This window comes from Gymnoscopelus braueri (genome assembly GCF_963280865.1).
Source record: "Gymnoscopelus braueri genome assembly, chromosome: 19".
NCBI lineage: Eukaryota > Metazoa > Chordata > Actinopteri > Myctophiformes > Myctophidae > Gymnoscopelus > Gymnoscopelus braueri.
In genome coordinates this window covers 19,848,345-19,874,765 of record NC_137621.1, presented here as the reverse complement: position 1 = coordinate 19,874,765, position 26,421 = coordinate 19,848,345, and the positions used below count along the sequence as shown (strand labels likewise).

The window sequence follows — 26,421 nt, the reverse complement described above, 5'->3', positions numbered from 1 at the left end:
TAGACATCAAAGTCACTTCTCCAATAAAAGCCCAGCCGCAGGCGGGGGAAGGCACTGACTTCTACAGCAAAGAGCAGAATGAGGACTTTTTTTATTCAATGGAACACTGTCCTGGAAAATAAAACAACTACTCAACATGAACATGGGGAGGAATCGGGAGTTTTGCATTTTTTCCCCATGAAGCAAGCTAGATGGAAAAATGATTTTTCTGCCCGGCAACTTCATAACTGCAAAGCAGGGAGCGAATTATCTTCAGATCCTCTACATATTCCTGTTACTTTAAAAGCAAAGAAAACTAGGAGGGGGGAAATAAAATTACATCTAAACACCTACGATATTGAACAAGTTGCCCTAAATGCATAACATTTAAGAACAAGACAGATATTAAAATAGATTCTGAGACAATCTTTATGATTCATACCACACATTCTTTGTAAAATTTCATGACAGAGACAAGTACACAGTGTTGTCCACTACAGTACAAACACAAACCTTCAACAACCACTCATGTGTGTGATAATAATAAAGGAAAATCGTTAACAATTCATTAGAATGGGATGGAACTCAATCAGTTATATACAATGTCCACGATAAGACTGGGGTGGAGATATGACTGGCTAATGCTCAGACAGGAATCGCCAACCCGTTCTTCAGTCTAAGAATCCTTTTGTTCAATTTCTATTTGATCTTTTCCCTTCAGCTAAGAGATGGGTTGCCCCTGCAGTGCAATGTTGCTCATGTCATAGGTTGTATAATCGAAAGAAAAGCTGAATGGATGTTAATGGGCTTTCATGTTTGCACTTGCATGTTTCTGTTTCCCAAACTCTAAATGTGCAGGTCCACGATCCTCCAGGAGGTGGCAGAATGGAGGCTATAGTTATACTTGGTATAAGGTGGTAAAGTGAGTGTCATCGCCACTCCATTGCAGAAGAACTGTGAAGCCACTGGTGCACAACACAGTCACATAAGCGATTAACAGGGGTAGTAACGATGACATCATACTTGATTCATAATAAAAAGGTTACTTAAACTGAATATCCCAAACGTGTATTAAGGCTTTATATTTGATCGTTTGATGCTATCGAACGAATGGGGTTCTAGCATGTTGACCACCTCTGTGGTCAATCCTAATCATCTCAGAGCCTAGAGCTGATATGTACATACAGACCTGACTAAGGATGGGAGTGTACAGTACTGAGATTGTTTAAACACCTGTGTATAAGAAACCAGTCCTTGCAAGCACGCACACACGCCCCCACACACACACACACACACACACACACACGCACACCCTCTGTTTGGCTAAAAGACCAACAAAACCCCATTGCTCCATTTGACCACTATGGTCAGTTGCCATGGCACCCTAACCCCTAATTTATACCGTATCGCTCGATGCGTTGCATCTTTCTGTTACAGACACTGTTGTACGACAGAGTATCAATTAGGCTTCATATTTTTACTGTCTCGGAAACCAACCTGCCTACGCCCCTCCCCTCCCCTCCCCTCCGACCTCCTCTTGCTTTCGAGCCAGAGGCTCCTCCGCAGAGGCTGTGCTAGTTAGCACTGGACACAATTATAAACCAGAAGGACAATGGCAGCATTGCCGACCTACTTCCTGTCTGATCCATTTTCCGCCTTGGGTGACCTAGCCTCAGCCCATTACTCATCAGGCACTCCAGAACCTGGACCTGGAAGGGAGGGGAAAACTAGTCCGGTGAGTTGCTATAGGAATGCTACAGGAAGAAGAATGGAAAGTAGAAAATCAAGGGAGGAAGGAATACAGCCCGACATGTTTGCACATGATTTTATCACGATGATATCTCTGTCCCGGACCGAGTGCTGTTGTTCACTTGATTAAAATCGAGATTCATATCCAGCCCCCCCTCCCCCATTCTATGCAGGGGAGAGGAGGAGTCTTGATTAAAAATATCAGTTCCATTTTTTTGAGCTATTGCTTTTAACCTATTCTACTTGTAATTAGCATGGCACAGAGCTAACCGTTTTGTCGTTGCAAAGAAACTCAGCCAGGAAAACCAATTCTTCCACCCCAATCCATCTCAAGTCTAGCTCTAAACCAGCAGAACTTATGGTGGGCATAAAGAGATCAATTCCATTGGTTGTTGACCTCCAGCTCTCAGTCTTTCTACACTTTCTCTGATGGGTAGCACTGTGTGACAGAGGTAGGACAAAAGGGACAGACTCTATAAATAGCAACTATCGACCACCCCTTTTCCCTCACTCTCTCTTACAGACACACACACACACATACACACGGACGCGCACACACACAAACATGCACACAGAGAAAAACATATATGCATACACGCAAATTAGTGCTTTGCCATCCACTTGCGAAGGAGATCCTATCTTCTCATTCTTCCCTTTTCATAACTCAACCCCCACGGTCCTCCACTGGGGTTAAAGTGCAGATTTCTTGTAAGGGTAGTCAGGTTTGTTGGGTGACCTGCGGTCTCTGGCAGCCTCTTCACTGACACTATGAGGCTGATGGAGGGGCCCTGAGCCTGATGATTCTCCAGCTACAATAACCATGTCCTCTGGGTCTTCTCTGGGGCCTGAGTGCCTCTCCTCATACCCATCCATGTTTCCACTGGGGGATCGCAAATGGCCCAGGCCGTGCGTCAGGTCCGTCTCGTTGGATCGGCCCCTCGGGATATGTCCTATCCTGGGCTGCGCCCCGGAGGGGCTCGCGAGAGCCCCGTCCTGCCTCTGAGAGGCCAGACCCAGGACGTCCAGCCGCAAGGGATCCGGGGCAGTGCGTCCTGGGGCATGGCCCTGGGGCTGGGATTCCGAAAGGTACGAGGACGGGAAAGAACCGGTGCCCTTACAGCTGTGGCTGTAGAGGTCCGGTCCCGCAAAGGATGGCAGGGGGTGAGAGGAGGTCGGGGTTGCGGGTCGACAAGAGAAGTCGTATAGGTCGGGGAACTCGGCCTGGGCCTCCGGCTTGGGTTCGGGAGCATGTCTCTTACAGGAGTGGCCGTGTCCGGGACCGAGGTTGTGGCTGAGGCGCGTGGACGGGCAGGGACCGTGGGGCGGGTGGTGGGGGCCCGAGGGGCCCATAGGGCTGTGAGGACCTTCCCGGTCCATCTCTGCCATGTGCTGCTCCCTCAAGGTCATGACCGAGACGCCCAGCGCAATGTCAGGCATGAACTCCCTCATCACCGGCTCCATGCTCATCTGGACCAGGAGACACAAACAACAATTCATGACTCAACTTAACAATTCGGCTGCAACATGATGATCCCAGCGCAAATGCCTGCAGCTGCACTCGAGTAAACAGGAAAGGAATACAAGGACACTGCACAGCTAGTACACACACACACACACACTCACACTCACCGCCTGCTGGTCCGACAGCAAGGCTCTGCCCATAGCCTGTGGGTTGGTGCAGTCCGGGGGCTGGGGCCTGGGCACAGAGGAGTAGTCCGAGCCACCGTGCTTGACGGCCGCATGGCGTTGGATCAGGGTGCGGTTACAGGGGTAGGAGAAGGAGCGGGTGGGCGCGGGCATAGGCACGCGGGGTCGCCATGCCCCCTTCAGCTGGGCGTGGCCGGGAGCGGCGGGGGGGTGGTAGGGGGGAGGCGGAGGAGGTAGAGGAGGATGAAAGCCCGGCAGCCCTTCCAGCTCTGTGAACATGCTGTCCATGGCCGGGCTGCTGTTGACCCGACAGCGACCCACCTGGCGCAGAGCCAGGATCGGGCTCTCATCTCCGAAACGCTCATCTGGGAAGAACTTGTAAGGGTTCTGAAGAAGAAGAAATAAAGAAAAAAAGACAGTGAACTACATTGTTAGATCTTATATTTCCCAGGACAGAGATTTTGTGACACTGGAAAAAAAAAAGAGTCTATATTCTCCCTGGGAATGTTAGAGGTCTGCGTATGCTGCGGTACCAGCCCTGTTATTATCCTAGGCCTAGTCCTCTCCACTACCCTGGGGACATCTGAGCTCCCTACCCACCTGCAGTAGCTCCGTGGCTCCATCTGCGAGACCAAACTCCCGCAGCACGCGCAGCTGGAGCTCATAACTGACGGTGGCTCCCTCGCCACAGTTGAGTGCGTAGGACCTCTGCACCTGTTCTGTATGTCTCAGCTCCTGAAGCCTCCGGATCATGTCCTTCACCATAGATAGCCGTGGCACTGAAAAAAAAACCCACACACTTCAGTCAGCAGGACACTTTTGTAGAGATAAAAACATTTATTGCAATGATATTGCAAAAGCAGAGCCTCAAAATACACAGTTATGTGGACATGAAAATAGACATATGAACCCCTCATGGGGCAGAACTTAAAGATACACTTTTTTACTTATTAAAACAACATGATACAGTATAAAAACACATTGAACTAGAAAATGTGCTCCTCGGAGCACAAGTCTCCGCCAGCAGACCCGTGCTATTTTAATAGCACGGGTCGTCTTGGTAGAACGGGTCGTCTTGGTAGAATGCGCGTGGTTTTTGGTGTTCTGCAGGGGCGACTGAATATGTAGTGTCTGCATCTAAAAAATGTTCTTCTTGAAGCAATGTGTCATATGGGAGTCGTCGTAATTGACTGGTTTGTTCAAATGCTTGTCTGTCTTCTTCATCTTCATTGTCTTGAACAGTTTCAGCAGTTGATTGGTGTGTTTGATCTATGTCAGTTTTCTCTAGTGCTACATAATGTATTTGATCAAGGTGGCCAATTGTTACAGTATTAAGACTTCGGCCTTGTTGTGGGATCAATTCAACTCTATAGTCCTCTTCTGTGTTACTGTTGTAGATGAGTATGCTTTCTTAGCTTTGGCCTTCTGCGCCTTTGCTTGATTTTAGGTGATTTTAGGTGTTCTCAGAGGGACACACACACGCACGGACGGGTGATTTGTACTGGAAGGTACTGTTCCAATCAAGACTGATTGATCCTGTCTTACCTCACTTCAAAAATCATAAATGGCTTTTTGAAGTGACACACCTATTTATAGGATTTTATTTCGTCATGCGTCCCTCTAGCCAATCAAAGGCATTGGTGTCAACATATTGACACGTGTCACGTGGAGCTTGACCAATGTTAGCTTGGCTAGGAGGGAGGTGAACACACGGCGGGACGAAGCGAAAACATACTCTCCACCTCCGGCGGAGACAATGACATACTAGTATTTGTCACCTCCCCAACCTCCTACTCGTACTACAGGAGGAGGTTGGGAAGGTGGAGAGATAGACCCCTGAAATGCTGCACGAGCTGACGGTAAGCTATGCTGAGCATGTAGCATTTAGGGTCTGTGTCTATCCACCAAGACGTTTTTTTGTGAGCGCAGCTTATGTTTTTAATACATTTTATTTTTGTAATCTTTTGGAAATGGCAGCAGGTTGACAAGGTGCTGAACGTCTATTTGCGCTACACATTCAAGTCTCAGAAGTCTGACGTTTTTATCTGGGCGCCCATAGTTTAAATAGTTTCAACTCTGGGGGTTTGGAAGTGTTTTTAGCAGAGCACCTTGCGTTTTCAGCTGGGATAAAATGCTTTGGTGTACACATGGCCTTAAGAGTGAGTGTTGTTCTGCTTTATTTGTTTTAAAATGTTTAATTCAAAGTAGCCACTTATTTTTACACCTTTTTCCTCCCAATTTAGCCATTAATTCCAATGAATCCACATGTTTCTGTGGTTTACCACTGCTATTGTACCCTACTGGCTCACCGGCCAGTGAGACGTGTGCCTCCGTTTTACTCCCGTTCAACACCCGCCACTGAAAGGCACCGTCCCAGCCCGTTTCCCTCCCCCAAACACAGGCAATTGTGTTTGTGTAGACGCTGGGGCAAGCCAGATGCACCACGGTGGATTCTAAACCCTAGACTCTGTAGTGATGTGCAGGTACTTTACTCCTGCGCCACCCAAGCGCCCGAGTGTCAGTCTGTTTAAAAAGGCCGCCAAGTTGAACCATTAGGATTGTGGCCGTATCTGATTGGAGAGTGTATGAGCGTGGGACCGATTTGACACCTGTGCCTGCCTGAACTGCCAGGATGCTCCATAATTGGCAGTCCATCACTAGCGAAGATGACTCAGCATGTTTGCAGTAACAACCAAGATAAGAAAAGCCAACAGTGGCTTTGTCATTTGCAACTTGATACATGATCATCCTCTTACCTGGAATTTCATTGGCTACCACTGAGGGAGCTGTGGACTGGCTGCCGGCCATTTGCTGGTGGTTGATCATATGACAGCACTGTGGCACGGCATTGTTGACCATGTAGAGGGTGTCAGGAACATTAGACATGCGCACCAGTCGCAGGCGCACCAGGTCTGTCTGCTCCACCATCATCTCATCCAGCACAGACTGGGGACAGTGAGAGATATGCTGTGACTGATGTGGAGTGGTGAAGCCCTGAATTCAAGAGCACTAAATGGGGTGTGAAAGCTAGCTCCACTGCACCTAATGAGTCTTTTCTCGGTTAAAGTATGAGCTCATAAATATTTATGTTGGTGGGTTGGCGTATGGCAGGCGTGCAAAAGGAGAGAAGTTGACTATTATTCAACGATCCCTGGCACTTCTGAACTTGAACTAAAAAGGTTGTCATGGTTCTATATGGGACAGAGATTAATAGGCGGGCTCTACCTTAGCCTCCTCCACGTAGGGAGAGAACAGACGGGGGCGCACGTAGATGCCAGCGTTCTTCTGCCTCAACCAGGCGTTGGCTTTGCCCCCCTCAGCTGTGGGCAGCATGTCTGAAGGCGGGGTGCTAATCAGACCTCTCTTAAGCTGTTGACAGAAGGCACACGTCAACGCTCAGTTTTAAAAAAGGATGCTGGCAATCAATGACATATGTACAGTACATACAGGCACTAATGCAGCATTCAAGACAACTTTGAACTTGGTTTCACAACTAGGACATTTCTGACACCCAGAAATTGCTTTAAGTGAGGGAAAAAACATGGATAACCGCAGGAAATTATACAAGCACTTATTCATGTGTTGAAATAAGTAAACAAACACTTTTATAATATTAAATTCTACCCACTAAGTATGACATGCTTTCTACCATGTTTTTGTTGCGATTTTATGAAGTAAAATTCTGTTTCACAACTATTCTTTTTTTTTATGGTTCCGGTATCTTGAATGCAGCACAAGCAAAGGCATTCAGAACTACTAACCGCATCAGAGAGGACATCACTGTTGGCAGGTAATATGTGCTCAGTCCTGATAAAGGGCAGCAGGGGAGAAAGGATCTCCTTCAGTTCCTCCACATCCAGGTCTCTCCTCTTCACCCCCCGTTTGTTCACACTGTGGGCAGTGCCGCTCAGTAGGTTGGGCTCTGGGTGAACAACAGCATCAACAACAGCCATCAGCACCAGTGCGTTTTCGTACAGCTCACTTAACCATGACTAGCCTTTTTTTCAATCTGTTAAGATGACCCTCCGTTGTACCACCTAGCGTCAGTCCTTTTCTCACTGTTCTTTCAAGTTCAAGGAACTATGAAGGAGAAGTGTTCTAGGTGGAATTGTTTAGCTTTTAACACCGTCTGCAGCACACCATGCAATGCAACACTATAAAAACTTACACCAAAAAGGTTGCTAATAGTGTCCACAGAACATAAAGATGCAAACACCATCAAGGTCCTTCTTAGTGTCTTAATTTTCAGGGTAAAGTTAGGCTCCTTTTATAGTGCTTTTAAGTGTACTTTGGAGGCTCTGGTAAGTGGGTAATTTTCTCAGAGCCATTAGGGGTGCTGCTCGGAGGGTAATTATAGTGTGTATTATCTTACCCCTGTCTGCCATCCTCTTAATAAGCTGCTGCTCGCCCCACTTAACAACGTACTTGAGAATGTCCTGGTCACTCGCCTGTGAATGAGACCAAGGTAGAGCGATAAAAAAGAGCGAGATGTGAGATAGAGAGGAGGAGGAGGAGGAGAGAGGGACAGGAAAGGGAGCGATAATTTATTAGGACAAGGTTAGATATTGTGATGAGGTATAAAAGTAGAAGTGGTTGAATGAGGATAGGGGCGACACAGAGGATGAGGTTGGTTCAGGTCACCCCACAGTAGCACCGAAGCCCGACTGGGGGTTTTGTTTGTCTGGTTGTATTACAACGCTTCACCTCAACCATCATGTCTAATGCCTGAGGAGCTCCGCAGAGTAGATGAGAGCTCAGCTTTGATTAGGCTCTTGGTTTGAAGGCAATCTCCCTCAGGGAAATGTTCTCACAACTGGGGACTCCGAGTGGCTATGTCTGTGTATGCTTCTTATGCAGCTATGTGCTTCACATTTTCACCAAGCAATCACGAACTAACTGGGCTCCTGCAGACTTGCAATAGAACACAGAGCTGAAAAGGTCACAGACAACTACAGCTGGGCAATGGGACTTAAATGGTTTAGCCCACTGTAGATTGTCGTGTTTTTCTTTAAACTAGCTTGATAACACAATTCAAATATTGTTTCTCCATGTTTCATTCCTAATTAGAACTTCTGAATAACACAGGCTAAAGGAGAAGCAACAGAGAGAAAACAGGAGGAGATGATTTTGGTTAATTATTGTCTCCTGCACCATTGAAAGACACAAAACAAAAAACATTTTCAATGCTTGTATCGAATATGAAATTTCTGTCCAGGTGATGTGGGTTGGGTGTAGGAGACGGTTCAATGTCTTACCTGTAGGTAGTCACACTGGATGGCATTTTGCAGGTGCTCCTTGCTAAGCTCATAGAGAACATCTGAGGTGACCACCTGGCTGAACTCTTCACAGAGGAAATGCATGGCCTGCCGGTGGACCCATTTTGAGCCATAGGGCTGGGAGCTCCACTTTAGGATGGGCACAAGAGAGTCGAGGGACAGGCTCTCCACGATAATGTCCTCACAGCCTGGGTGGAGGGAGGAGGTCAGTCAAACAAACAACACTCAAAGAACACTGTTTACTCATGGAATAGGCATACGGTATATTTCAGACTTTCCCAGAATACATATGCCACCTGCTGCCTTTAATGCATCATTATAATTCTAAAATACAGCAAAGTGATTCAACTGAACTCAAAAGTAGTCATCATAAAGCCACAGTTAGACAAAACTACCAACTACCTTCAGTAGTTTTGACTCCATTAGCCCCCACACTCTGCTTTTGGCCTTTTCAAAAAATCAGAGCACATACCAGAACAGCAGGCAGTGGTTTAACTCTGTAACACAGCAGCCCACAGAAATGCCTTTGATACCTTCATGTGTTTCAGTCTTAAGCTACCTCCCCTCCACCACACTAAGTAAACACAGCAGCCAGAGGAAATGTGCCCCCTTGCTCAAAACGTGCATGTGTGTACACACGTTGAAAATATACGTCTGCAAAAATCCAAAATCCATTAAAAAGGCACTGGAGGCTTATGAATTATGTACCTGCTTCTCTCTACGCAAAGTGATGACATCAAACTATTTGGACAGAATCACACTCAGGCTAACGTGCACTTAGTAAGTGCTGGCTATTCTCACTTCCGAAACAGGACAGGCTTACAAATTCCCTCTTGTTTTCCAGCCTTTTCTGATCAAGAACTTTAAAAAAGGAAATTTCCCATGATGGAAACAAAGTCCACCTGAGCGAAGTTTGGTAAATATTACAAACACAGGTGTGCCCACTCCCCTGGCCCATGCCTGTCCTGTCTGTCAACTCTTAACTGGGTGTGAGACGCCAGTAGCCACGCTCCTAAGGGACTCTTATCTTCAAGCAGGAGATCTAAGCTGCCTTTCCTGCAAACCTCCTCTTTGAACAAGCACTCTGGGAAATTGGATGCTGGGCTCTAGAGTGATGACTCCAGCAACCCTTCGCGCTTGAATTCAAAGCTTCCTATCCAACTAACCAACCCCTACTCACACGTTTGAGTGCAATGCCTGCTTGGACACATACACACAAGCAGTATTTCCTGTTTTTTTTGGGGTGGGTGGGGGTCTCCTTTTTATTTTTAATAGCAAGTCACATATGTAAATGCAAAGTGGACACCTGCTATGTTTTAAATGCATAGCCCCTGTGTTGTCAAAAAGTCAGATGAAGCTGAAATGTGTACGTGGGCATTTTGCCTGTCTTTTTAATCTCCTATTAACCAACTGGAAGAGTAGATGCATTCCATATGTCTGCTCCTCCCTTTCCTTTGCCTCTCCCTCACACTTCCCGTCTTCCTTTTCTGTAGACGCCATCCCTCTTTCACTCACTCCACCTTTGCGTCAGACACACATCTAGTAATTCTCACACACAAACGCGCCATCGGGGACCAGTGGCACATGAAAGCAGACGGCTCTGTTCCCGATTACCCTATTAGCATTCACAGCACCACTGAGTCTTTTTAAAACGCAGCACTTTTATTATGAGCCGAGGTTAGAATCAGCGTTATATCTAATAGTAAGGCCCTTCCTTCCCACGTGTGCCCTCCCCCTGCTCTCTCCAGGTGGTATACACCGCATCCACTGGAGCCTTGCCGAATGGCTGAATATCAACACGTCTGCAGAAATCCATCCTGCCATAGAGCATGGCTATCTCAGGAGGAAAAGCTTGCACAGTTTTTTTTGTCTCGCTGTTGTTCTTTGGAGCTCTTGTGTTTAGAGACAGAAGACCGATATATTGGTCAGGCCGGATATATTTGCCATTATATGACTTTTTCGGTATGAGCAATTATGCAGCTGATGTGTCCCAATTTTTTACCACTTTCAACCTGTTGGTCATTATAGGCGAACATTTTGAAATGTTTAAAAAAAAGTTAAATAGCAGATCGATAAGCTCACAACGCATCGGTTAAACAAACCAACTTCAGTTCAGTATCCATTTCTTTTTAATCTATCAAAAAGTTATTTGAGTTTATTTATTTTCAAGTGAAATGTTCTCAAATACAAAATACAATACAAAATATCGGTTAAGACATCAGTAATCGGTGGTCTAGGACCCTCCAAAATCAGGATCGGACCGAAAATTCCGCCATTCCTTTTATGTTCACAGAAAACACGGTTTTCCAAAGCCACTTGGAGCATCGGCTGCATTGGGGGCGGGTGTAAACAGCATTTCTGAATGTGAAACATGTCTGATTACTCAAGGACCCGAGCTTTTATTCTACACAGAGGAGCGCTCAGTCCAAACACATGGATAAGAAAAGGCCAAAAGCACAGGAAGGGGGGAAAAAAAGAAGCAAAAAGAAGAGAGCGCCTGATGTCTCAGGCCACATTCCAAGTGAACAGAAGAAAGTTGATGTTCTGTCCAGGAACAAAAGGAACTCATTCTTTGGAAATGAAATGTTGTCTTGAGTCTAGATTTAAGTAGCTCAAAGTAGGCAAACAGTACTGCCTTGCCTTCCTCTGAAATTATTGTAAAAAGGGTACTGAAGGCGGTGCGTGCGTGCGTGCGTGTCTCTTTCTCTCGCTCCCTCTCTCTCACACACACACACACACACACACACACACACATCTCAGCGGTGTACTTGAAAAATTAATAAGGCTTTTAATATCGGTTAGTGTTTGAACGTAGAGGCTTCTAGAGTGTCCTGAGACCTCATAAGGAGGAACGACTTTCAGCTGTCAGAGCTGCCTGCTCCTCTCCAAAGGCCCCTGAGGGCCAAAACCAACTCTTTGTTGTGTCCCAGTTCCATAATATATACTAAATCTGACTGTGTTTTGAGTATGTAGTGCACTCACACTGAGGGAAAAATTATACAGTATACTTAATTACTTGCTCGTATGTATGCTAAAATTTTGAGTGCGGGGTTGATGGACACAATTGGCAATTGATTAAGTCACAGCTCTGCAATGTCCATCAATTGCTGTGTCATTATCCGCTAGTGAAAAGGGGCAATATGTGAATATCTTGCATGCTAACTGCCAAAGTTTTATAGATTATATAGCACATACTGTATAAGTATTATATTGTTTGGAACTGGGACACAAGACAGATAGTCACTACACACAGATAGACAGAAAGTAGGGCGGGTGCATTGTGATAGATGAGAAGTCTCCTCCACATAATAAAACCCCTGACATAAGCCTCTCTGTCGCCTCCTGTGATAATTCAACAGCAATGACAGCCATTGAGATGGGGTCACACAAGGCTGTCACATGGAAATCAAATCACAGCTCTGCTCCAAGCTCATTTGACACTTGGGCGAGCACGATATTTCTAGAGTCCAAGATGATCATGTTTGCGCACCACAAGTTCAACCTGGTTATGCTTAGTCATTTTTCGTTTTTGTTTGTTTGAATGTTTCCACAGTAAAATTCTGAGTTAATGGCCATTAAAATGGCCCCTACAGGTCAATCTTTACACTCTCAAGAGTTATTGTTATAACACTCAGATTTGACTGTTCAGCACAGCAAGAAAGGGAGAGGAGACGAGGTGAGAGCGAAAGAACCAGAATGGGTAATAACAGGGCGCTCCAGCATGGACAAAGAGTGGGGACCTTGATAGAGTGACACTGGTTCACAACCTCAGAGACATCCCACCACATTCCACATGGAGGTTTCATGGGAACTGATTAGAGCTGTGCAGCTCTGTGAGAGAGGGAAGAGAGAGAGGATAAAAATACACTAGAGTAGGGTCTCGCTGAGGGGGTGTGGGGTCCGGTGTGGTGTGTGCAGGATGACAGGAATCGCCTGCTTTCGTGGTCCCTAAGTTGCCAGAGTTACCCTGAGAGTGCCACCACTGATTTAGGGGGAGGGTGGTGGTTACTAACCAAGCTGTGCATTGTGTGTATATGCGTGTGCGCATGTTCAGTGCTGATCAGTCCATTGTGCAGGCACGTCCTAGGGCAAGCAACTCCTTGCCCTTGAACATCAATAGCTGTGCAGTAGTCAAACCCAGAGGATAGCAAAGGTTTTAAAACTTTTATGAACACATTCATTTCATGTTTATCACCATCACTGTATCCCTGCACCTTCCTGTCCGAGTAGGATACATGTATAATGGTCGTTATCCGGCGTGCATGTCAGTTAATCCTCATAGCTGTATGACAGAGAGTGTGGGCAAAGGATGCGATAAGAGACCCCTCTGAGCTTCATGTAGCAGTCAGCATGCAGCAGGTTAACTAATATTCTAAAAGGTTATTCTGATTGATATTCAGATTGTATAGATCCCTTTTAGTTGAATCTATGATGGGGCAAATTAATCGCAAGCATGCACAAGAAGCTACATGGTTTCCAAACATACATCTCTTTGGAGGAGTTTGAGCAAGTTAAGGCATCTCAGATAGGCTAATTCCCTGGCTGTAACCTTTGCCGTCCTCCTAGGGGTCATCCTTCAAGCCCCACGGTGACAGCAGCCATATCAACATCATGATGGATAGATCACTGATGAAGTCTTGACAGGAGCTGCGTGTATCAATATAAGCTGTCTGCCGCCGGAGACATGGACAAACCCTCCTGCCTATATCAATCTATTGCTGGCAGCCACTGCTGTGACACCCATCACAATCAGCCATGCTGTTTCCATTTACACCAGCCTGGTCTGCAGACATATATGTCAAGATACAATTTGCACAATCCACTTTTATGAGATGGGAGAACATCAAGGGAATGGGTCAACGAACGCCACAAAATAGAATATATGAACCTTATGGAGGGAGACAGGAAACTTGCCAGAGCTATGCTATAGACCATAATGTGTTTAGAGAAAAAGTGAGGCCTTTATGAGGCCATCCATCCAATTCACATTGTTGGGTCGAAGTCACAGAGCAGCAGTTAACATGACAGCCGATGTTTTTTACATTTGTGATTCAGGCATTTATCCACATTATGTGTGTGTGTGTGTGTGTGTGTGTGTGTGTGTGTGTGCGTGGCCACTCTCAAGAGGAGAGTGTGTGTGCGTGCGTGCGTGCGTGCGTGCGTGCGTGCGTGCGTGCGTGCGTACGTGCGTGCGTGCGTGCGTGCGTGCGTGCGTGCGTGCGTGCGTGCGTGCGTGCGTGCGTGCGTGCGTGCGTGCGTGCGTGCGTGCGTGCGTGAGTGCGTGCGTGCGTGCGTGCGTGCGTGCGTGCGTGCGTGCGTGTGTGTGTCTCTCTCTCACCCTGAGCCAGCATGCTGAACTCCAGGAAGAGAGCTATGTGGTAGAGTTCCATAGCCTCCTCTGTGCGTGTGCTGGCTCCTCGTCCCCCTGCCACCAGGGCTTGCACCTCCCCCAGGCTGCCTGCAGACGGGCTGCCCCGCAGCACCAGTCCCAGCTCCACCACGTCCGTGTACATACAATGCAGGATAACCCGCACATACTTCCGCGGGATGATGGACTCATCCAGCACAATGCGTGTGGGTGTCTGCAGCGTGCGCTCCGTCATCTCCTCCCCTGTGCGTATGCGTCTCTGCAGGAGATTCCTGAAGAAAGGCGAGCGCGCCGAAAGCACCGCCTTGTGGGCCCTCAGGTCCTCGTCCGGGCCACTCGGCCCCACGTTGCCTCCCGGCCCCGGCGCCCCGGCTCCTCCTCCGTTACAGCCCTCCGCCATCTCGGAGTCCGAGGAGAAGCTGAGTAGAGCATCGTAGTAACACATGTAGTCAAACAGCCCCCTCATATCTGCCTCCAGGGAGTTGGGCGTTCCAAACTCCTCACTCAGCTGCACCAACACATCCACATTCTGCAGCCTGGTATCCTCTGCCCCGCCCACGCCAAACTCCCCGGTGTACAAGTAGTGAAGTAGGGCAGAGAACATGGGGACGTCAATGCCCGCTGTCTCAATGTCCATGAGGACCTCCGCTCCATAACCCGGGGAGGAAGACAGCAGAGTCTTGAAAAAGGGGCAGCGTGCCGCCAAGACGGCGCGGTGGGCAGGGAAGCATGTGTCCTGGAAGATGAGGTCTACGTCGGTGCAGTACTTGTGCTGGTAGAGGGCAGCCAGGTTCCGCTGCAGGCTGGGCGCTTCAGCCCTTGCCAGGCTGGCCTGGAAGCTCAGCTCCTTGAGGGCAGCCGTGCCCTCGTATTCCTCCACCAGGGCGTTGGCGTCGCGAACGTCCCACCCTGACAGGAGTTCACGCATCTGGCGGGCATGGTCGGCCGAACGGCTGGACTTCCTCCGTTTGATGAATCTCCTCTTGAGAGTGGCCAGGCCGAGACTTTTCTTCTTCCTGTCTGTGGGACGCTCATGGCTGTGTTCCAAGCTGTAGAGCTTCGACTCCCAGCCGTAGCCCTGCTGAGAGTAGGACGAGGTCCCTGCAACACATATACACAAGTAAAGGTTAGCTTTGGGTTGTGTTTGGACAAACAAAGAGCTTTATATTGTCTACACCAGACATGTGTGGGATGTTTTCATAATTGTCCAGCTGCATGATATTGTCCTCTAAGCAATTTCTTAAAAACAGCCTCCTTCTCCTGGTTAGCCATTTGACCCTAGGCTAGCGTCCTCATTCTTGGGGGAACATTTGCCGAAAACAGCGGCTCTACAAGCATTGTGACGCGTCGTGAGCTTGGCATAGAGCAGACCAAGCACAGCACCAACCCCAGTCAACCAAGTATTAGTTTTCCAAGTATAGAACGTTTAAGTGGTTAGATGTTGAATTTAATAATGTTAACACATCTTTACACTGACTGGTGTTTAGTCTGCAGGGCTGACTGGTAGACACCTAATCTGTCTCTACCACTCTGTGGTGTGACCAGCTAAGCCAGGGCAAACACACACTACCCTGACCCAGCTACCAAAGCATGTGGATCTCTATTTCAACAGAAAATGTCCTTATTTCCTTTTTTGCTAAAACATCAGCAAACTCAAGTCAATTAGGTCATATAAAACTTTGTCCTGCTTTGTGCCACTCAATGAACTTGAGTCCATTCACCCACATAGCCCAAGTCAATTATACTCAATTGTAGTCATTGTTGGCATTGGAGGAGGGACTCTTATGTCAGAGGAAGCGCGCCTCTCTCTCTCCCTCTATGACCCACATAGTAATCATTCTAATACTGTGACTGTGTACTGTGACTCCAGCCTGGGACCGTTTGGCCAAGAAACCCCACGGCCCAGAGCAAACCTCAAAGCTCTCAGAGACTGCAATTTATTTTTCCTACCTTGAATTTCAAGCCTGGGAAAAAAAAAACCATCTGAATAATTGATTCAACTTCTTGGTAAACAGTCATTGATTAAAATCCAATTATGCCTCTAAAGCAGGAACATCCACATTTATTGGGGCAGTTACTGTATGGCTCAGGAGGTTGAGTGGCCATTTGGGATTCGAGAGGTTCCTGGTTCGATCCTCTGCTATTCCTGGCTTTGTGTTGAAGTTCCCTTGAGCAAGACACTGAAACTGATGGGGTAGTTTTGGATGGCAGCCTGCACCATCAGTATGTGAATAGGTGAATATAATGCACAGTGTGTAAAGCACTTTGGATAAAGGCGCTATAGAAATGCAGACCATTTTCTTTTGCACAGAGGGCCACAGGCCAGGTTTTAACATGGGCAGTGTGGGCCATGTGCCAAAGGGATTCTAGTGGACATCTGTTGTATGCCTCTTAAATTGCATTACAATCAGAAAGCTATCACAAACAACAACTCAAAATTCATCCTTTGTGATAAACATATAAGAATGTGATCAAATTGGTGATAAAAGCATATATATAATACATTTTATCAAAAGATCTGAATACTGTATCTCATCCAGCAATGGTTGTTACACCCACAGTAGCTGTTTGCAGCTGAGGCACATAATCTACGGTACACCAGAAAGCATAAGCTGTCTGTGAACGTTTTCTGTCTAGGTTCAACAGAAACAATATTAGCAAGCAATTCTTTCCCATGCATGCTCCCCCAACACTGCAGTCGAGCCAAAAAACAAAGTACCTGATTCTAACAAGCAGCCTATCGACACAAAGACACAGCACTAGTATCATGACTCGACTCATGACACTTAATTACTTGCCAGCCCAACAACTTGTTAGCACCCTTTATCACAATCTCATCAACAGTTACTGTACAATGGAAAGAACAGCAAGGCCTATTCGGCAAACAACAGTGAGCGAACAAGGTCAGCAAAGTCTGATTTAGCTGATTTTAGAATCTGACTTCCGTCATGTCTCATACGTCTCCCTTCTCTTGACCCGTTTGTTTCCTGTCTCTCCACATTTTACTATCCAATAAAGAAAAAATAACTGCCCCGCCAAAATCTCAGTAGTATAGGTGTAGCCATTTTGATCATTGTAGGGGGGATTTGCAAATAATGAACTACAGCCAGACACTCTCTAAAACGTCTCTTAACATCATCAGAACAAACATACAGGCGTCAGGGAGGCATTCAGAAATGGCCATCAATAACACTTTCGGGCTTCCAATGAGAATTAATGAAAAAGATTGATGGATACGACTCTGGATTGGGAATAATGGTACAGGCAGTTTGACGATGGTTGAGCAGTTCCCTGTGAGAAGCGCCAGAGAAAATAAAAATCTAATGGAATACAGCTTGAACATTTCCAGTCAAGCAAATCAGTCACACATGATTTTCGTTCCAGAAGTGATGGGCGGGGAAAACATAATGTTTGACTGACAGTGATGCGTGTAAAGCGAGTATCTATCGATCACGCGCTAATTGAAAATGCATTCATAAAAAACTTTATGGCCATCCAAGTTGACTTTGAAACATCATTCAGTCATCACAAGCCAATGATTCAAACCACAGCATATTGTGTCCATTCAATCCGGGAACGCATCGTCATTTTAGATTTCTTTGGCTATTAAAAAAATAGCAGATATACAAGCTCATAGCGCTATGAGCTTGTATATCTGCTATTTTCTTTTTTATCGTGAAAATGTTTGCAAATATTTGAATATATGTATATTTTTAAAGCTAACATTTGTAAATCAAGTCTTTGCTTCTAGGGATCCCTGGAACAACATATTTTGAGATGGGGGTCGGCGGCCAAATACATATAATTTTGGAGGCCTTGACATGAAAAGAGTTTGAGAACCACTGATATTATAGCAACATACTTTTTTTTTCTTTTTTTTTTAAGACATTTGTAGAATCCCCAGAAGGAAATATTTGAGTTACAAATGTTCGCTTTAAAAAACATATACATATATATATATATATATATATATATATATATATATATATTCAAATTATAGATTTTCGAAAATTTTCACAATTTTCAAAAATAAATAGCAGATCTACAAGCTCATAGCGTGGCACCGAGTGCCACGCTATGAGCTTGTATATCTGTATTTTTTATTTTTCAATAGCCAAAGAAATCTAAACAAGACCAGGAGACCTGGTTCTGCCAGACCCAGAATGAAGTCCTAGTTGATGAGCTTTACTTAATTACATACTTGTGACATAATAATGATGTCATGAATAGTTTGTGACGAAAGGGGGACAGACTTTTTTGGCTGGGGCCGGGGGACAAAGTGACCATGCCCATGTATGGAGAAAACAGATACAAAGCCTCATGTAAGCCCGACCCCTTGGGTCTGGCAACAAAAATTACACAGATGCGTTCCCCGTCTTAACGGGTTAATACAATGACCTACCTATAAATGTCTGCTGTGCCTGTGCATTTCCCCCTATACGAGGAGAGCATGAGTGCGGATAGCTTGATCCATTGGCACCCATCCTCAGATCTCTTCACTTGCTGTTTGGGGGTCCCCCCTCCTGCTGAGTCATTCTGCCCAGGCAAAATATTCCAGTCCTCAGCAGTCTGCGCAGTGGCTCAGGCGCTGGTCCTCTGAAGCCTCTTCAGAGCCCCAAGCCCAGCCTGCCATACCTGGGAGAAAGAAGATTAAAGAGGGAGGGGAAAGACAAAAAAAGAAAGGAAGTAGTTTAAGTCCGAGTGCTTGAATGCTGAATGTTGAGTAACCTCCCTGTAAGGATTACAATATGATGACATTGTTTTGTTTGTTTGTTCTTTTGGGGGGTGGGTCACTGATAACATATTACTGTGAATGTTGCCGAAGGTAAAACAAGATAAATATATCACTATCTTTCACATTGTTTCAGCCGCATTGATTTCCACTGCAAACATGAATCAAAGCTTCCTTGATTCTTTTTTCCCCTCAGTCTTTCTTTTTTTTCATGTGACACTGCTCATCAGGAGGAAGACCGTGTGTCTCTGTTCAGCCTCCAAACACCACTCCACGGTGTCTTAAGTTAACAGAGACTTCCTCTGCCTGGCCCTCAGGAAATACTGACTGGCAGGCAACAACAAATTTAACGCAGATGTACGGTGAGCTGAGCAGGAAGGCACGACCTAGCACCACCCACTCTACATAACTCCTAGTCCACCTCCCACACAACGTCTCTCTTTACAGATCAAGCTCTGGCTTGACCCTGAAACATGCTCTACTAAACCTGCTCAAACCTGACTGAGATGTTTCTCGTTTGACAGAAAAGTTTCACGCTTTTCAGACATGATTCATTGATCACCTGTGTGTGTGTGTGTGCTGTGTGTGCGGTGTGTGCACAAAGATCAGTTTACCTCGCTTAACCAGATTAGTGGACACGATTTGTCATTCTGCGAAGCAAAAACAAAGCTATTTCACCCAAACCTTAATCCCCTTAATTCCTAACATCTAAACAGTCACATACACAGCCCCTCTCGTCTCTCTACTGGGAGGCCAGACTGAGAGCAGGGGTGTGATGGGAGATCTGCTTTATCTCAAACTGCAAGTTTTTTTTCTGCCCACCATGCTAATAAATCACAATGTCTGCAACCTCCCAAGGGCTCTATGGAAAAACCACAGCCTCCACACACACACACACACACACACACACACACACACACACACACACACGTTTATCTTTATTTCATTAGACTAGCATAAATAAGCCAAGCTTCACAGGGAATTCATTTGGACAAAATTGGAGATTTAATTTGAATATGTAGGATAGAGAAGCAACCCCTTGAGATGTGTCGTCTTGTTTACAAAGGGATGGGGGATGAAAAACAATGCAACCATCACATCAGTTGAACAACACAAACACACTGGTTCTCTGCTACACAGAAGAACCAGAGCTAAAAATAAATGAAAAAATAAAAACACAAATTCAACTGTGTGAACCAAATTTAACTTCAGCTGCAGTGCAGGATGCAGAAAGCGTAATGTTCAATAAGAGGCGTCCAACATCATCTTGTAACATAATCTCTCCGATCATGCTGAATAATTCCAGCCGCTTCCGTGAGTTAGAAACTCTGTGTGTGGCTGTTCCGAGTTCAGGGCAAGAACAGAGGAGGGCAATGCCACAGACGGGAAGGGCAGAGGCCAGCCTGGCTGGAGTATGCGTCTCTAATGAGAGCTGACAGGAGAAAGACTCACTCCCTACCCCCACAGATCTGCACCCTCCTTGCGTGCACACAACTAGAGACAGACACAGTGAAAGAGACAGAGACGAACACGTATAGAGTCAAAGATGCCACCGTCAAACCGCACACCTTGCCTTTACTTGGGACGATCATAGTATTTAAATCAGCCACTTACAGAGGTATAACAGACCGGCCTCCCGCAGCACATTACCATACAAAAACGCTAGGCAGAGGAACAGGACTGATGTATTATTCAAATGACAGTCAAGTCACTTTATCAATCATTTATATGGATTTCTTCATCACAGCTAGAAAAGAGGGAATAGGAAGGCATGTGAGTTTCTTTCTGTTCACACTGCCTCAATTCAGCCCTTCCCTTCAGTCCCAGTGCAGATCGTATCAGATCTTCACTGCTGCCCATCGCCGCACTACATAAACACACACGACCAGCCATTTGCATGAGGGTGACAGTGGCGAAGTTGATGGGGATGACCTAACAAGGACTTGATACAGCTAAAACAGATGCAAAGAAATATTTGGATATCAAGCAAAACCCAAGTCATACAAACAACATTGTTTGTGTCAAACCGTTTGATTAGGCTAGACTAGAGTCTAGTATACTAATCGAACAGCTATATGTGATTACTTGTCCAGGAATAGTTGTTGTGTCATATGCCAGTGGTTTTAAGACCTGAGGCCGATTCTACAAATGTCTTCTAAATCAGTAGTTCTCAAACTTTTTCGTGCCAAGGACCCCCAAAATTATATGTATTTGGCTGCGGACCCGCATCTGAAAATGTTTTGTGCCAGGGACCCTCTCGGAAGAGAAGAGTTGTGTTTTAAAAAAAAAACATTTTCAAGATTTTTCAAAAATGTTTAAAAATAACAGATGTATATGACAATATGTTTCAATATCCCCACTATGGATCCTTATCAATTATGACTTTTAGACAATTTAAAATGGCCTATTCTTAGGGCTTCCCCTGACCCAAGTAAAATCCCATGAATGAGGTGAAATCAAAAGCCTTTCACTTTTATTTGTTAGGAGAGCAGTGACATAGCCTCTGATGTTTTCGCAGTCACCATGCCAGTATCACAGCCGAAATATAGAAAATTATTGAATCCCACAATGCTATGTCCTAAAATTTGATATATACAAGGCTTGTTACCTTTGATTATTTCTGCTACACTAAATTCTCCATCAGGGAATTTCAGTCCCAATCGTTAACATGATATCAGCTTATGATATCTCATTAGAGCAAAGAAGATTTGGCAAAAAAATAAAGAAAATAATCAAATTTCTAAAGAACTGCAGAGGACTTACCAACTAATGTAATAACTTAAAAATAATGTGGTAGTCACACGACAGCTAATCTACTCAATCCATCGCCAGTGTTTTCCATATACACATAGGCCTACCTGGAAAAATCTCATTTGTAAACATTTCTGCAGTCAGATAAACTGTCAAATGACCAGTAGGAAGGCACAGTCTGTCATTACTTGCTTTGCCAACCAAGCTGGGTAGAAATAATACTGGCTGGGGTGGTAATCATAGACTGTGCGACTCTGGATATTTGATACAATCATAAGCGTTCTTAAAAGGTCATAACGAGCAATGCGGTAGGGATCAGAAACCAGGACATTTAAACACTGACTGACCTCTGTGGTATTGATGTGTGTGTGCACCGTCTCTGCAGCAAGTTGCGCAAGAGGAATATAGGCCATGAAGTACCGAAACAAAATGGAATAAATTAAACCCTCTAAAATAATAATGATGTCACAATTTTGACTCTGAAAGACTAAACTCTGGGGCAAAACAAGACTGCTTAGCTCTGCAATGCTCTTGCCAATCAGACAAATCAGTCTAACAGTGCATCCGGCTGTTGAACTGATTACAGTCTCTGTCAGGACAACGACAGGAAACTATCAGAATGGACTGGAAAACATCAACACTAAAACGACAGAGGAACCACAAGTGTGAATGTCATCAGATGACTCATGACAGTGAGCCTCTGGATTAACCCGTGTCAATGAGCACAGTGAACCATGGCATTATCAGCCAGAACTTAACCACATTAACAACGGCGTCCCTATTTTTGGGCAAATGTTTATGTTTCATATTTTAGCATAATACTATCTTTCTATTGTCACTCTGGCACTTCACAATGCATTCTGGGTGCTGAACGATTCCAGCGCCGTTGAGAGAGCATGTGTTATCAGAATGATCTTCACATGTCTTCTTTGAGGTACTAGGATTCAGGTTAGAAATCCAATCATGTATCTCAGGATCCACATGGGAATGGCATGGCTCCAATATCAATCGTAGACTTCATGTGGCCTCAGTCATCTGTCATAGATTCTATGACATATGACTCAAAATTTGGCCAAGGTAGCCCAATAAGGGCACCATTGACTTCAATTATGAAATTAAAGTTAAATATTTCAAAAGTATAATAAAATATGTAGCGGTAGTTCTGTGGCATAATGGCAGTGGGCACAACAAATATGGTGATGATCGGTCCAGCGGTTTGTAAGATTAGCTTAACAGACAGACAGACAGACAGACAGACCGGACCCTCTTATAGATGGCTGGCCTCTTGCAGAGCCACACAGAACAATCTGCGAAATTGACCTTAAATTGAACACTGGAGAAAAAAAAGTGCATGTCAATTATACCAAACATCTTACACAGAACTGGTGCATTTTTGTTTTTTTGCAAGTGATGATGCTTAATAAGTGTTGGCCCATAAAGAAATGAAAGGTAACATAGTGCTTTAAAATGCTTCCTAGTGCATCATGACCTTTGGGTCTAAACATGACGTAACAACACGTAGACAAGAATGAACGAAGCACTCTCAGTCAACTTGCCAAGGGAAATTAACAGGGGCATCTTTTAACAAGAGTGCACATACACACTCCTTTAATGACTATACAAACACAGCCAGAAGGTCCACCTCCAAATGGAATGAATGTGTTCTCGGAACACAGTGATGAGAGCTGTTTTAAGTGAACTCTCTAATGCGTCTTGTTAAGTTCTCTATCCAGTGAGTTGGCCAGTGTAAACAGCATTCAGGCCAAAGTCCAGCTCAAACAACTACTGCAACAAGACAAGTACTTGTGAGCACACAGTCCTCCATGCCATTCTAGAACTCTTTGACTATGCAACTGCAATAATTACATGTGATTATGTGGCCCTGGAGCACTGACATTATGCAAATTCTCAACCTGATGAAATGAACAAACTGAATGTTCATACTTCATAAAGTCCAGCCAAAACACCTATTCACCCAAAGCCATTAAAGACAGGCAGGCAATAATGGGCGTACCTGTTAAATGGAGTGCTTGGGCTTGCAGAATCCTGAGCCTTTACAGAATTTCAGTGAGATTACCAAAGGATTAGCACCTATGGGGACACTGCATATGGCTCCTCGCCATTACAATGATGAAACCTGAAGACAGAATGTACATTGTCTAAAACACACTGAACACCCATTGAGCTGAGCTCACAAAATAGAGTCACAACACTTAAATCATAGGCAACACAGCACATCTCCATCACTTATCTAAAGTAGCTGAATAATATGCAGTCATAAAGCACAGGTAGGCTACTTAAAAGTATGGCCAAGTGTTATAAACAGCCAGGAGGAGTATTTTAATTGAATGCTGCAATTGAATCTTGATACATAAGGTGGATTTTTCAGCTCACATAAGCTTTCAATTCAAGATAACAGGATACAATTGTTACCATAGCATGAACCATCAACAACTATTTGACACAGCAGCAATAACCAGAAACATGTACTGTAGCAGGCTAATGTTGAACCAATGCACACAAAATATACAATCATGCACAGAGCCCACTGGAAAGGAACGGAACGGGTCCTATAATGTGCTGAATGCAGCTTTTATAAAAATCAATGATGTGCAAACGCTTTGTTGGTAGCCTACCATCCAGCACGGAGCTATTGTTGCTCTATAGGCTTCTTGTAGGCTATATCGTTGCACAGCGGAAAGAAACCCTATCAAAAGTGATTATCAAAACAAATACGTAGGAGTGTTTGCTTTACAGCCTGAAAATATGCAAGGAGTCGGTCCACATATTTTGTAACAGCCTCCGCCACACGAAAAACATCCACCCAGAGCCCTGTAATTAGTAGCATATCCTAATAGCCCTGGCTAAAAGGTAGGCTATCTGAGTGTTGTGTCGCTGTGTGACTTCAATCCCAAGCGAAAGAAGATCCACTTCAAGTGACATTAAAACACAGCGTATTTGGTCGTTATTTACCACAAACTCGAGAGCGATCGACCCATTATTCCTTATGCTTTAGCTCCCGTAGCTTCCGTAGTTGTGTTGTGACCCAGTACTAGCAGCCGACTCAAGTTGTCCCTGGCAGGGGGAAAAAAATGCAGCTCAACACCTTCTTTTTCCAACTCCAAGAATCATTACGCACGGATCGACGTCAGCGTCCAACGGTCCGTGTTCCCGATCTGTTAGGATTCCCACTTACGTCGACTTTTCGGCACATTTGCGGTATTTATTGCGACGATTTTAAACTAAAGCGTTTTTGTTCTTCTCCTCGGTTCGGTTAGGTATTTCCCCCATTGGTTGGATGCTTGTTATGGCCTCCTATCCCAGCGCTGTGTGCTGACTGGCCAAGAGGCCCGACAAGACAAGCACGGTATGATGTGGTAATAACACATTTGCGAGCGCCCTCTAGCTGTGTGTCAGCGGGAGTGCTGTTTATATGCTGTGTACTGGTTAGATAACTAAGGCGCTGTAGTAGTAGCTGTATAATATAGAAGTGATTCTCAACCCTTTTAATTTCAAGGAAACCCTTATGCATTAGGTTAGGCTAGCCTTGGATCAAGACATTCATAGATGTATTTAATCGAGTCTGACTTTTACTTTCGTATCTACTCTACGATAGTCTTGGCTAGCACCCCCCCTGTGCGTCCTGCTCTTTCACCAGTAAAGCTAGTCCCTACGGAACCTCTCCCTCCGCTAAGAGCTACTTAGCTCTCCCTCCGCTAAGAGCTACTTAGCGGAGGGAGAGGTTCCGTAGGGGCTACAGTAAAGCCCGTACTTCTCCGTACATGTACATAGATTCTATGACATATGACTCAAAATTTGGCCCAAGGTTTCAGCCCAATAAGGGCACCATTGACTTCAATTATGAAATTAAAGTTAAATATTTCAAAAGTATAATAAAATATGTAGCGGTAGTTCTGTGGCATAATGGCAGTGGGCACAACAAATATGGTGATGATCGGTCCAGCTGTTTGTAAGATTAGCTCTGGACAGACAGACAGACAGACAGACAGACAGACATACAGACAGACCGGACCCTCTTATAGATGGCTGGCCTCTTGCAGAGCCACACAGAACAATCTGCGAAATTGCCCTTTAAAATTGAACACTGGAAAAAAAAAGTGCATGTCAATTATACCAAACATCTTACACAGAACTGGTGCATTTTTTAAGTGATTCTCAACCCTTTTAATTTCAAGGAAACCCTTTATGCATTAGGTTAGGCTAGCCTTGGATCAGGACATTCATAGATGTATTTAATCGAGTCTGACTTTTACTTTCGTATCTACGATAGTCATGTACAGAAAATATAAGGTGCTATATATAAGGTGCTTACCCGGTTGCCCCAAATGTTAACTCACGCTTCGGAGTCTTTGTGCAATGTATTAGTCCGTATTTTTCAATAAAGAAGTGTTTTAATCCCGTTTGTGGCCGAACACCATTTCCCCCCTCGTTTACCTCCTGTTTACATTGGGTGTAAATCCGGCATTCACCGGATGCGCCCCGTCACTACCGCGCGTTGAGGAATACAGGGAATTTTCGACATAATCCAACACAGACGGGATTAAAACACTTCTCTATTGAAAAATACGGACTAATACATTGCACCAAGACTCTGAAGCGTGAGTTAACATTCGGGGCAACCGGGTAAGCACCTTATATATTTTTTTTGTACATGTACGGAGAAGTACGGGCTTTACTGGTGAAAGTGCAGGACGCACTGGGGGTGCTAGCCAAGACTATCGTAGATACGAAAGTAAAAGTCAGACTCGATAAAGTACATGATAGTCTTGATCCAAGCCAAGGCTAAGGTTAGGCCACGTACAGCCATTTGATACGAGTTTTCATCTCTGGTGCACCAATCTATGCTTTAAGTAGGCTATGAGAGTGTACATTGGGTCCATTTTGTTCCATTTGTACAC

General features: G+C 45.1%; 1 protein-coding gene across 3 annotated transcripts; it reads right to left on the bottom strand.

Annotated features, from left to right (window-relative positions):
• Positions 1-73: 73 nt before the first annotated feature.
• btbd7 (BTB (POZ) domain containing 7) lies at positions 74-24,828 on the bottom strand. 3 transcript variants are annotated; one of them, XM_080413607.1, is made up of 12 exons: positions 24,476-24,828; positions 23,517-23,639; positions 18,422-18,654; positions 13,990-15,120; positions 8,631-8,839; positions 7,748-7,823; positions 7,137-7,297; positions 6,601-6,744; positions 6,132-6,321; positions 3,976-4,154; positions 3,358-3,762; positions 74-3,195 (listed from the first exon to the last, which is right to left on the bottom strand). In XM_080413607.1, the coding sequence occupies exons 3-12, from the start codon at positions 18,501-18,503 to the stop codon at positions 2,419-2,421; spliced, it is 3,354 nt and encodes a 1,117-aa protein (XP_080269733.1). In that variant the 5' UTR covers positions 18,504-18,654; positions 23,517-23,639; positions 24,476-24,828; the 3' UTR covers positions 74-2,418. The 3 variants fall into 3 exon arrangements, with proteins under 3 accessions (XP_080269733.1, XP_080269732.1, XP_080269734.1); XM_080413606.1 differs by lacking the exon at positions 23,517-23,639; XM_080413608.1 differs by lacking the exon at positions 23,517-23,639 and having other exon boundaries at positions 24,609-24,828.
• Positions 24,829-26,421: the final 1,593 nt, after the last annotated feature.

Excerpts from the sequence above, each read along its gene's own strand:
- btbd7 (XM_080413607.1), bottom strand. The coding sequence starts at position 18,503 with ATGGGTGCCAATGGATCAAGCTATCCGCACTCATGCTCTCCTCGTATA. Across the intron at positions 7,824-8,630 it reads TCCAGTGTGACTACCTACAG|GCGAGTGACCAGGACATTCT; the intron begins GTAAGACATTGA and ends TCTCATTCACAG. Across the intron at positions 6,322-6,600 it reads CCTACGTGGAGGAGGCTAAG|TCTGTGCTGGATGAGATGAT; the intron begins GTAGAGCCCGCC and ends CACTGTCCCCAG.